This window comes from Lactuca saligna, chromosome 8 (genome assembly GCF_052625555.1).
Source record: "Lactuca saligna cultivar CGN05327 chromosome 8, ASM5262555v1, whole genome shotgun sequence".
Lineage (NCBI taxonomy): Eukaryota > Viridiplantae > Streptophyta > Magnoliopsida > Asterales > Asteraceae > Lactuca > Lactuca saligna.
The window spans coordinates 87,565,189-87,579,412 of NC_136424.1; the positions used below are offsets into that span (position 1 = coordinate 87,565,189).

Sequence of the window (14,224 nt, forward strand, 5' to 3'; positions counted from 1 at the left end):
AAGTGGCTGTAGAGGGATAATAAACTTAGATGGGTGTTTTCTAAAAGGAATATGTACTGGTAAGTTATTATGTGCTGTTGGTAGGAATGGTACCAATCATACATACCCAATAGCTTGGGTTGTAGTTTGTGTTGAAAATAAAGACAATTGGAAATGGTTCTTAGAAAACTTGCAAGAAGATCTGCATCATGAAGGTGGTTTTGGTAGGACATTGATGTCAGATCAACATAAGGTATGTTTCTAATTTATAATGTCATACCTACTTTCTTTCAAATGTGATATAATTTTGAATAGTATGATGATATAAATGCAGGGGATAATTGAAGCTGTGAAAGATTTATTTCCAGAGATAGAACATAGGGAATATGTCAGGCATGTTCTTTCCGATTTCAAGAAGAAATTCCCTAGGGCTCAATATTAGAAACTATTTTGGAAGGCTTGTAAGGCCTTAACTGAACCTCTTTTCAGTTCTGCAATGAAAGAGATTCAAATGATTAGCCCTAATGCTTATGTGTATCTGATGGGAAGGAATCCAAACTCATGGCCAAGAGCATTTTTCCTAATAGGAAGGGGGTATGATGCAGTTGAGAATGGGTTGTCTGAAAGCTTTAACAATGTTATATTGGAGGCCAGGAAGAAGCCAATTATTACAATTTTGGAGGATATTAGACTATATGTGATGCAAAGGATGTGTAGTTTGAGGCAGAAATGAAATGGATAGGGACATTTTGATGTATGTCCAAACATAAGGCTTGCCCTAAATGAATTGAAGACCCAACAAAGGTATTTTATTATATGAACACCATAATTGAATTCAATATCCAGTCAAGGTATTTAATTACCCCTGTTAACTTTGATTATTTGTAGGTACTGGCAAGTGCTTCCTAGTGGCCTAAATACATTTGAAACAAGAAACTTAGGAGAGTCTTATGGAGTTGATCTGGAAAAGGAAACATGTACATGTAGGATTTGGCAAATGAATGGGTATGGTTGTGTACAGTCAGTGGCAGCCATTATTATTGTAAATAGAGATGTAGAGGCATTTGTTGATCCTTTATATCGTGCTTGCATATATATGAACACCTACAAGTACACAATTGGAAGCATGAATGGGAGTGCAATGTGGCACCCAATAGAATACATACCACCTTTGCCACCATTGAAAAGGAAGATGCCATGGAGACCCACTATTAAGAGAAAGAGGGACAATATTGAGGTTACTGGATCACACAGAGTATCCAAGGCAGGAAAAAAGATGTTTTGTGGTGTTTGTAAGAAATCAGGCCACAATAAGTCAACATGTGATGTAGTGTCAAAGCCTAAAAAAAGTCAGGTGAAAAAGAGGAAGGCTGAAGGTGAAGGTGAATCTAGTGCACTAAAGAAAAGGAAGGGTCAAGGGAAAAATGGGAAGGGAAAGGGTGAAGGTGATACTAAAAGTGGAATTGGTTTAAAAATGGGAGAAGGTGAATGTGGGTCAACAAGTGGTGTGACTAAGAAGAATGGTAAAAAATTAGGTACATTGAAATTAAGAAAAAAGTCAAAGAGGATAATAAAGAAAAAGTTGGCAAAAAAGGTTGCAGACAAAAATGGTGAAGGTGATACATCAAGCAAACCAATGGACTTGGATTAAAGATGTTTTTGGAGTATGTTAGTTACGGTGCAAGGTCTTAAATTAAAGGTGTCTTGTTGTTATGGTCTTGTTTAGTATGTGAACGTGTCTTGTTTAGTTTGTTTTATGTTTGTAACATGAATGTTAGTTACTTTAGTTTAAAACATAACATGAATGTATTTTATAATTGTACTTCCAATGCAATTCCACATAATAATGGACTTGAATTATAACAATGTACTTCCATTTGGTACATTTCATTACAAACCATACTACAAGGGGAAATTGAAGTCCTGCAACATCGACCTTCACATTTGGTACATTTCATTACAAACGATAACATCATATGCAAAGCAAAACAAAGGTTATAGTAGGAACTACATTTCATTTCATTCATCCATTACAACAGAGGTTATTGTCTTAACAAAAACCCCCCAAAAATTTGGTTCTAAACACCATTATATCCTCAATAGGCACCATTGTTCAAAACAACCAACAACACATAACCTAATACATACATATATACTAGCAGATGACGGAATTAGACAAAAAGATACAACCTTCGACAACCCTGATAACCCAAAAGAGACTAATCGCCATCGTGCTAGCTACGAACTAAACTACACCCACCAAAATCCCCATCTACTGCATTCGATGCAAACACGAACCCAAATCAACGACATCACTGCAACTCCAACAACACCCGTCATGGTCACTTTCCTTTTCAAGTTACATATCTCCTCCCTAAAGTCGCCAAGCTGTTGTTGCATTTCATCTCACATTTCCTCAATCAACACTTGGGTTTCCATGGCATGAATTTTGTCATCAGTTGGTAAGTCTAAATCCGAAGCTCTCAAACCACCATATGAGAAGCTTTGTTCTGAGGCCATCTTCTTGATTTATAGGTGGGAAAAAAAAGCAAAGTCGATGATGTGAATGTTACGGATTAGGGTAACAAAGTGGTGGGGAAGATGGATTTAGGGGAAGACGGTTTTATAAGGGGACCATTAGCAATGACTTGGCAATTCTTGGGGACCAAGATTTCAATAGTTATATTCCACGGTGGTGTCCGTGTCACAAAAATAGGGGATAAACCTTTTAAAATCGGTAAAGGGATGTAATTAAATGGTCAAATGAGAGTATATTTCTTTAATGTGCAAAAAAAATAGTTTGGGGACCTTTTAAAACAAACACGAAAAGTTTGATGGGCAAAAATGACATTTGCCCTAATATAATCATTACTGAATACATTTTGATATACAACTTCTATTACATGAAAACATCATTAATACATGTTTGTTTATTTTTTTAGATGTTTAATCGATTGCCTTTTCTGCAACAAACTTTTTCACCTTCACTTTGGTTTTCATAGTTTCTTCTGTTAATACATATAAAACAATATAAACGATTATAACTAAATACCAAAATAAACTTCAAATAAATTTAATTTTTAACTAATTAATTACTTGAATCTGAGTTCAAAACTGCAACTTCAAGACCATTTCTTTTACAAATGTCAAACCGTTTTTTTGTTCGCATTTCATTTACCCTTTGTATCAAATTATCTGGTGTGCGGTTTACGTGTTCATCCAAACCTTTCAAGATAATAAGTAACACAATCAATATAGATTCGAATTGGTGATTAACATTTTCAATCTCATGTAATCATCATTACTACTTGTTTGTTTTTTAATTTTCTTCTTAGGTGTTGAATATTTCTTTTGTATTTGTCTTTTAATCCGAGGTTGTCCTGTTTCGTTTCCTCGATGGTCTTCATCTTCCGTATCAATAAGCACTGGATTGGATTCTTCATTAGTGAATTTCCTGAATGTTGTCTTTAGTAATATCCTCTCGCTTTTCTTTCTACCTAAAAATAACATTGAAATAACACATTCATTGATTAATCACCAATGAATCATTAATTACTAAATCAATTATACATGGTCACTAATAAACACATATTCAATCAAACAAATACTCAATGACAAAGTAATGTCTAATAAAATCAAAACTAAAAACAACCTACTCAATGAATACTACTATATAAAACCATACTTTCCCATCAATCAGTATTAAATACATATTATTGAATAAAAAAAATCATAAACGAATACAAAAGGCATAACAGATACTATCAATGTAATGCTAGTATACTTAAACACCATTAAAAATCACTTACTTTCGTAGCTTAATCACCAATGAATATAACAATCACAACTGAATACCAAAGTATATCTACATTTGTTAAACGTAACCAATAATGATTATCACTACTTAAGAAACAGTGTAAACCATTTGGTCACATACACCATTATTCATTAGTTACTACATCATTCATTGGATCATAAACACATATTTACTTAATCAAGTACATAATCACAGGCTAAAATGCCTTTAACAATCAAAACTAAATACAACCTAAACAAGGAATAATATTACAAACGGAGTTCTCTACTATAAACAATAATACTTTACATTTAATCAATATTGAATCCATATAGTTCCTTTCATAAGTCAATAACAAAAATCATTTTTGAATTAAAATATCATTAGTGCATATAAAACACATAACATATGCTACCAATGTCATTCTTTTCCACTTAGACACCATTCAATCTTGATTAGTAAAATTAATTATTCATGTTCTGGTAATCATCAACTACTTCATTTGAACTTCAACAACAGAGTCTAAAAGAAAATTTAAAGAACCCTAATTTTAGGGTTTTCACAATCGTGTTAAAATTGAAAAAAGTCAACTACGAATACACATTCATCGACAAGACCAACTTTCAAATATAATCATAAACGAATATTCATAAGTAAATTTGATATTAGACGATTGAAAAATTGAAAAACAACTACGATTATCAATTTCGATTACACATTCAGAGACAAGATCGTTTTTTTCGAAATTTAATATTTTAAACAACATTCATTTACGATTTTGCATCACTGCACTTCATACAAGACGATATAACAAAAAAATCAAAATCCCTACTTCTAGGGTTTTCAGAATCAATTAAAATGTAAAGAATCAGTAAAATGAAATCGACGATTATACTCCTTTTCCAGTTATACCCTATTCATAATAGATTAGAAAGCTTACTTTTTCCACTGAGGTTCATAATCGACGACATTCCTTCACCTTCAACCTTTCACATACTCCAGAATGCACACAAAATGTTTACGGAAGAACAATAACAATCAACTATCGTATAAATGTTTATTTTTTAGATTATTTTGCATTGCAGATGTAGATACGATCGAATCCTCCCAAAGACTGTGATTACTAAAACATAGGAACAGTTTCTTGAATTGTATCACCTACCCGATATATTCGAAATGGATGACATCCTAAAATTACTTGAATACCCTTTTCTACTTTTTTTTTTTTTAATTCAAAAACAAATTAAAAGCATTTAATTTTATTTTAAAATTAATGATTAATGATAGCCTTAGATTTAGAAATTTTAATGTACTAGATTTGTTTTCGCGTTTTCAACTTTTTAGATGTTCTCATTTGATCATTTCTCTCTCTCTCTCTCTCTCTCTCTATATATATATATATATATATATATATATATATATATATATATATATATATATATATATATATATATATATATATATATATAATATTTTATTATAATTTTTTGTATTTTGTAATTTATATGCATATAAAGTCGTTTCATATATTTTATCTATAAATAGATAAAATATCTCAATCAAAATTTATCCCTAAACCATTGTTACTTTTATTTAAAGTTCTTGTTATTACATCTTCTAAAATGGATCCAAGATCATCTTCAACAAAGAAGGTTAAATACAACCGTAGCTACACAAACAAGAATTTTCCAGGCTGAGATTTCATTCTTTTCAAAAAATCGACTTGACAATGCATCAAATATCATCACTGATCTGAAGATTGAAAATCTCTTCGCTAATCTTGATATTGGTCACAGAGACAAGAAAGTTAAAGTGTTGGAGGATATCCAATCCCAATCAAAACACGTTGTTACTTATCATGAAGCTAATGCGTCAGACAAAGTGTTTCAAAACCTTTATGGGGATTTAGTTGAGTGCGGAGGCAGACCGAGTTCATAAGCCAAAGTAAATGTAAAGCAATAGTACATTGTTCGAATTAAAATCACAAAGAAAATGCAGCCAAAAAGTGCACTGTTGCATCTGGATTTAATATCCACACAGGAACAGACCACAAAGTTGCTAGCTAAAAACACCAAAAGAAAATGTAGCCAAAAAAGAGAAATATATGTTTGCATTTTGCCTAATTTTAACTGTTGTGACTTGTGACTTCATGACTCCTGAGTTACCTGTTGCCAAAAATACAGAAGTTAAAATTACAAATCAGATTATACATCCTGCACATATTCACAGATTAACAAAATGTCTTTACATGTTTACATTTTAACTCATTAACATGTTTAAGACCATTGTCTTTACATGGTTATTTCCAGCAATGGTGTATATATATATATATATATATATATATATATATATATATATATATATATATATATATATATATATATATATATATATATATATATATATATATATACAGCTGCCATTGAATATTGTATTACATCAAAAGTTGCAGGTCGGGAATATGACTTACCGAAAGGAAGGATATACAAAAGAAAACCAAAGAACATATGATTTATGTTTTAATGGGAAGTCCTCATAGAGAATGTACACGTTTGGAAATAACTTTTGATTTATTATTATATTTAGAATCAACACAATTTTAACCATGATAAACGAAAGTACCAACTTAAAGTGCTACATAATAAGATGTTAGTTTAAAAAAGTATAAATCACAAACCTGAAATGAGCTTAAGGGTAGGTTTGTTACAATGGGACATTTTGGATGATGCGGATAAAGGGGCCATTAACGTCTTTTAGACGAAAGATCGGATGGGGGAGCTAGTCAATGGGTCACCTTTTTCCATCAATTTTTTGTGGACAAAAAACATAACTCTTTGTATAACCGGCCTATCAAAAATGTCATAGATGATGTTTTTTTTTTTTTTTGGAAAAATAAACTTTTTAACCTCTAATTTCTACGGTGGAAAAACATTCGAGGAGAAGACTATTTAAAAAATAATTCACATCTATTCCCACAAGAAAAAAAAATTAGTTTTTGTTTTTGAAAGACGTTTTCTAAGTTCCAAACTTATGTGATATTTTTTTCACACACCAATCTTGCCATCACTGCTGCTACCACCTCCGCCAACGCCGCTACCACCATCAATGTCGCTGCCGCTGCCACCATCACCATTGCACTCGGTGCCACCACCACCACCACCACCATTGCTGCCACCACCAACACCACCACTTGTTTTTTTTATGAAGATTTAAAAAAACAAACATTTTTTTATGAAGAGAAAAGACATGGAAAATTATTTTTGGTCCACATTTTATTCCACACACATGGAAAAATACCGAAAACATTTTACATCTTCAAAAGCAAACACCAAATTAATCTTTCGACTTTTTTCAAATGCTAATTGATTTTCTTACCTACGCCTTATGCGATACCAGATTATCATGACCGAAGCAGCAAGGGCCAAACCCGCAATGGTTTGTGGCAACATGTTACTCTTATTATTCTTCTTATTCATGTAGACGTAGTAAAGAGGAAAAGGTGGCCTTTTTATGAATCCTAACTCGGAGAGTTTCTTATGTGATATTGCATACTGCTCCAGGAATGAATTTGGATTCTACAAGCAATGATTCAACATAAACATCAATTTTTAAATTTGTATTGAGATGATAAAATACGAAATAAAACCAAATATATAATACGTAGAAAATAAACTACATTACTATGATGCCCATGTGGTAGCAAAATGCAAGTATTTTGCTATTATAGGTATATATAATGTACATTGCTATATTATTAAGACATAAAACAAAGTACATTGTCCATACATGGTAGCAAGGGTAAAGTAGCCTGTTTTTCAATATACCTTACAATGGCTTAGTAAGAAAATGTTGAAAGCACAATGTTGTAATATAAAGAAATGAAAGTATGATGCCATAATAAACCAAATAAATGAAAGTGTGTTGCCAATTCTTGCAATTAGAATTCTATACCTTGGCATATGTAATAACATACAAGCGAAACCAAGCATTAGTCATCAATAATCGATCTGAAGGAAGCAGTAACAACCCCTCCGGCTCTTCGTTCAACAAGTTCGCCAACCTTTTTCCTTGGAACCCTCGCAACGCCCATGGATCCAGCTTCATGAACTCATCCTTATGCACTTTCAGCAGCTCCCTAGTTTCAAAAGTCTTTTGTTATATTAAACAAAGATATTGATAAAAGTATAAATATTTATGACATATACATGCATGCTTTCCAAAAACGTGGTGCTATCGAGTATTAAGAAAATATGTGAATGTATTTCGATTTATCATAAAATCCTACTTTCATTTCTTTTTATTACAACATTGTATTTTGAAAAATCTTCCCAATTATAGGAAAGTAAACTAAATAAAAAGCAATTTTCACTACTATAATTAAAAAGATTTTTCTAATTATAATGTCCAAATAAGAAAAATAAATAAAGTACAATACTATAATTCAGTAGACTTTGTCCTGATGCATAGTAGTACAATGTTGTACTAGAAAGAAAAAAAAATAGATGCTATAAGTGCATAAATAAATGAAAGTAATTTGCCATATCTTTTGATGAGCCTATACAAAATTATAATTTGTAATGTCCCTTAAAACAACCAACAAGCCTTACTTAAAGTATGAGTTATCAAATTTAAGGGGCTTTCCAATCCAAGGTCCATCAAAGTCTGATCTATCTTCTTGGGCTCTATCCTGATGACGGCAAAAAACAAACCAAATGATTTAACGCAAAAATGTTTCATATAAATGCATAAAAGATGTAATTGTTTTTTAGGGCATTATAACTTAACAAATAATATGGATTATTTTTCTAAGTACAATGCCCTAATACGAAAATGGTTTGAAAAAATTTACTAGTACAATGTCATTATAAAAAAATTAGGATTGCTATTTCTTGTATGTAGACCATCTCCAAAGTCCAAACACGTAAGATGAAAAATTACAAGAATATGGCCTCCCCAAAGAACTACAATGTCCCTGTCGCTGCATAAGCCCATGCGATTAAACTTGGCCCTTAGATCAGATGCGCCTGCCATAAGTTTAAGAATAAAACTAATGTTAAACATTAGTATACAGTTAAGGCTGAATTCGGCGCGCCACAAATAGTTGATAAGCCAGCTTATTTTTTGATTTTTTTTAATTGTCATGTTTGGCATGTCAAAATGTGGTTGATGAGCTAGCTTTTTGAAAAGCTACTTAGAGTATCTTTTCGGGAGTTTTTTTTACAAACATCATTTTTTGTCAGCTAGCAGCTAGGGTTTTAGCTAGTCTGCCAAACATAGCCTAAGTGATGAAGAATAACACTTTACGTAAGGCTTAGATACAAGATATGACCATATACTTTCATTTATTTGTGTATTATGATATCATACTTTCACTTCTTTCTATTACCATTGTATTTTCTTATTAAGAGATTGGACTTTAAAAACTCAACCCAGTAATGCACTTTCATGTTTTTTCTTACTAAGACATTGTACATTTGGAATTTTAACCTATTGTAACAGTAAGAATTGCTTTGTATTTTCTTGATATTGCTATAGTTGGAGAGATTTATCAATGTACAATGCTATTATAGGAATATATGAAAGTAGGATGCTACAATAAAGAAACCAATGGAAATGAAGCTTTTTTCTGCTAATCGGAAATTATATACTTCCTAAACAACAATATTGATACGATTTAGAAGTTTATTATATTTATCTCTCTAGTAGTATGACACACATCAGGGAATTAACTTTAGTGAAAAACAACCTAGATCTTTATATGAGATGAAGAATGAGTGTATGGTTCAAAACCTTTTTCAGCATCCGGGAGTCTGCCTTCTACCGTCCATTCCTCCGAATCCTAAATGAAACACAAAATATGTAAAAGCGTTAAGAATAATCCTCTGTGATATTATTATTATTATTATTATTATTATTATTATTATTATTATTATTATTTATATATATATATATATATATATATATATATATATATATATATATATATATATGAAGATCTAAAAATTTAGAGAGTTTGAATTTATAAGAAAAGAGAAAAATATATAACTATTAAAATTGAATTGCATATATATATATATATATATATATATATATATATATATATATATATATATATATATATATATTAAATTTAAATAAATAAACAATTAAAATAATTGTGTTCAATTTAGAAATTTAGTAATTATAAAGAAATTTTTATTAATGAATTAGATATGCATTTATTAGTACATTTATTACATTTAAATATTATTTGGAATTCAATAAATGGAAAAAAAAAACCCCACAAAATGAGATGAATATAATTTAATATAAATTTACCACTATATAGCATGTGACATAATGCATGAAAGAATAACAAGTGACAAAAATGATGTGTGTGTGATAAGAACCTACAGATGTATGTAAGAAAGAAGTCGCTTGTTAAGAGACAAGAGCAAGAGCAGTTTAAGGCCCTTTTTGGAAATAAGTTGGATCCTTTAGGTCAACCACGTTACAGTTAAAACAGAAGTAACAGTTCTGATCCAATAAGTTAGGAGCAAGTATCTTTTCTGTAATAAACCTGTAGTTGATGTTTTTCAGTTGTGAGTCAGATAATAAGTTATTTGTGTTCTTGTAAACAAGGAGATTTACCATCTCGAATTTGGCCCTATTAATCTAAGTAGTAAGCATTCAACTATTTAATTTAATCAGTTCCTATCATTTGGTTCCATTGCTGGGAAACTTCTTGAAGACATGGTGCATACCCGGAGCAATTCAGAAGAGGGAAACCAACCACCAGAACCTGTAGCAGTGCAACTAGCCGCAATCGCCAAGAAGTTGGAATCTATAGATTTGTTGCTGAGGGAGGTAGCAGCCCTCAAATCTCAATTGCACAATAAAGAAACATAGGTTAATGGTAGACATGATGAGGGAGATTCATCTTGGCATAATCAAAGGCACCGACCCCATAAAAAAAAAAGTTTTTCCTACCTTTAGTGAAGGAAATCCACGGGGTTGGATTCTTAAAGCAGAGAAATATTTATGCTATTATGACATTCCATATGAAGAAAAAGTGGATGTCACATCGATACATTTGGAGGGTGATGCATTGGATTTTTATTCTTGGATATCTACTGATCAATCAGCAGATTTTTGGGAGGGTTTTGTTCGAGCCTTGCAAAGAAATTTTGGACCCACTGAGTTCCAGAATCCGGATGAATTCTTGTGTAATGTTAAACAAACAGGAACGGTACAATAATACGGACAAGAATTTGCCAAACGATCTTCACGGGTGTCCAATTAATTGAAAATTTGTCTTTTAGGAGTGTTCCTTAACGGCCTCAAAGAAGAATTGAAGGAGGATGTACGAATACAGAAACCACAAACAGTATACAAAGCGGTAAGTATCGTTTTAGAATTTGAATCTAAACTCAGCCATACCCGATTTGGGAGAGGATCTACTTGGACAGCACCATCAAAAGCATCTCAAAATGAGTACAAAGATATGACTCCAACAAAAAAAACTTTTCCAAAAATAATACCAAACCACCCTTGCGAATTTCTGATGTAGATAGGCAATCTCGATTTCTTAAAGGGGAATGTTTTCGGTGCGGTGAAATTATGGACCAGGTCATCGATGTAAAATAGGAACTCTCAAGGTGCTGGAAGTGGAAGAAAAGATTGAAGACTAGTCTCCTAATGAAACTGGAGAGATGGTTGAAGATATGAATGATGTGGCAGAGGTTAGTTTACATGCCATTCTTGGAAAACCCCATCCCAGAACTATAAAGGTTCAAGGTATGCTCCAATCTACAGAAGTAATTATTTTAATTGACGAGGGATCAACACATAATTTCATCTTAGATGTACTAGTTAAGGAATTGCGACTTAATACTCAATCAGTGGCACCGTTTGGTGTTCAGATTGGAAATGGTGATTTCATCAGATGTGGTCAAATATGTAAAAACCTTCCAATATAAATCAATGATATTAAAGTTGTCCAGGACTTCTATCCTTTTTCGATTGGTGGAGCAGATTTGGTTTTGAGTATTCAATGGTTGGAGATATTAAATACAGTCCAAGCAAATTGGAAACAGATGTTTATGATTTTTAAGGTAGATGGTAAAACTTATAAGTTGCAGGGAATTACTACAGGTTCACAAAAGTCTTCTAGTTTTTAATACTTGGCTGTTGAACCGGTTAATCCACCAGAAATTCCCAAGGTGCTTCCATCGGTGACCAGCCGATATGATCAGGTCTTTGAAGAACCCAAAAGTCTTCCTCCGAACCATTCACAGAACCATTATATTCCCTTACTACCGAATTCTACACCCTCCCCCCCAATATTTGTCATTATCGATACCCTCATTCCCAAAATGCTGAAATTCAAAAAAAAAAAAACAAGTGGAAGCATTGTCAACAGCGGGATTTATTCAACCTAGCAACAGTCCCTTTTCAAGTCCGATTCTACTTGTCAAGAAAAAAGTCAGCACTTGGAGGATGTGTGTAGATTATCGAGCCCTCAATAAAATAACGATCGTCGACAAATACCCAATTCCAAATATTGATGAATTGTTGGACGAATTATATGGAGCTACAGTTTTTTTCAAGCTGGACCTTCGCTCCGGTTACCATCAGAACAGAGTTCATGGACCGGACATTCCAAAAACAGCTTTTCGTACTCCTTCCGGGCATTATGTGTTTAAGGTAATGCCCTTTGGTCTAACTAACGCCCCTTCCACGTTTCAGGCGATCATGAATGACTTGTTCCATCCTTATTTACGTCGTTTTATACTAGTTTTCTTTTATGATATAGCAGATAGCCCAACATGGAATAACATCTTTTGCACCTTGAGCAAACTTTGAAATTACTACATGATCATCAGTTCTATGTTAAGCTTTCAAAGTGTTGTTTTGGACAATCTAAAGTTTCTTTTTTGGGGCATATCATAACCGAGGATGATTTACAAGTGGAACAGGAAAAAAATTATGGTTGTACAATCGTGGCCCATCCCTTCTAATGTTAAAGAAGTTCGTGGTTTTCTCGGTCTCACTGGTTATAACCGACGTTTTGTACGAAGTTATGGTTTGATTTCACTACCTTTGACTAATCTTACAAATAAGGATGGTTTTATGTGGTCTAACGAGGCATTAGATGTGTTTACCACATTGAAACAAGATCTACTTTCAGCCCCTGTTCTCCAGTTACCAGATTTTTCCAAGACATTTGTAGTTGAATGTGATGCTACTTCAGCTGGAATTATTGCTATTCTTTCTCAAGAGTAGCATCCCATTGCTTACTTTAGCAAAGGATTTTCTCCCTCCAACCGATTTAAGTTAGCATATGATCGAGATATGTTAGCTCTTGTTCTTGCTGTTCAGAAATGGAATCACTATTTATTGGGTCGTCACTTTCTTATTCGCACCGATCATTACACTTTAAAATTTTTGTTGGAACAATGCATCAATGCCACTGAACAACAGTGAATTTTACTCAAATTAATGCCCTATGATTTTTCTATAACTCATAGAGCTGGAAAAGAGAACAAGGGAGCGGATGCACTCTCTAGACGAACCCATTCAGGTGAACTATTCATCCTTTATGTACCCTATTGTGTCGAAATCGCTGATGTTAAAGAAGGAATTAAACAAGATCCTTATACAATCGACATTCTCCAACAGCTCCATACAAATCCTTCCTTAGTTCCTGATTTTTCTTCACATGAACAACTCTTGTTTTTCAAAGGAAGGATGGTTATTCCAGATATACCTGATCTTAAACTTAGTTTAATTCAAGAGTGTCATAATTCACCAGTTGGAGGACATGGCGGTTTTTTAAAAACCCTTAATTCAAGAGTGTCACAATTCACCAGTTGGAGGACATGGCGGTTTTTTAAAAACCCTTAAATGATTATCCCTCCAGTTCTTTTAGCCAAAAATCAAACAGGAAGTCAGGGTATTCGTGCAAAATTGCCTCGTATGCCAGCAACAAAAATACCAAACACTTTCCCCGACTGGTCTCCTCCAACCCTTACCAATTCCTATTCAAATTTGGGAGGACATTTCAATGGATTTTGTTGTGGGGTTGCCCCCATCCAACAACTTTGATACTATTTTAGTGGTAGTTGATCGCTTAAGCAAATACGCCCATTTTCTGAGTTTGTCTCACCCCTTTACAGAAAAAAGTGTTGCTGCCCTTTTTTGTAAGGAAAGTGTTCGTTTACACGGTTTCCCACGTTCCATTACCTTGGAGTGTGATGTTATTTTCTTGAGCACTTTTTGGAAAGAACTCTTTCGTTTGAGTCAAATCAAATTGCAATTGAGTACCTGTTACCATCCTCAAACGGATAGTCAAACAGAAGTTCTCAATCGGTGTCTCGAGGCCTACTTGCGTTGTTTTGTCCATGAACAACCAACTAAATGGAGTTCATATATAGTATGGTCTGAATACGCTTATAATACTGGGCACCA

At 32.9% G+C, this 14,224-nt stretch overlaps 1 protein-coding gene across 1 annotated transcript; it reads right to left on the bottom strand.

The window, feature by feature from the left end:
- Nucleotides 1-5,710: 5,710 nt before the first annotated feature.
- LOC145009845 (putative L-ascorbate peroxidase 3) lies at nucleotides 5,711-10,408 on the bottom strand. Its single transcript, XM_078968477.1, has 7 exons — nucleotides 10,262-10,408; nucleotides 9,566-9,614; nucleotides 8,714-8,799; nucleotides 8,383-8,462; nucleotides 7,727-7,910; nucleotides 7,151-7,350; nucleotides 5,711-5,940 (listed from the first exon to the last, which is right to left on the bottom strand). Exons 1-7 carry the CDS (start codon nucleotides 10,406-10,408, stop codon nucleotides 5,937-5,939), a joined length of 750 nt encoding a protein of 249 aa, XP_078824603.1. The 3' UTR covers nucleotides 5,711-5,936.
- Nucleotides 10,409-14,224: the final 3,816 nt, after the last annotated feature.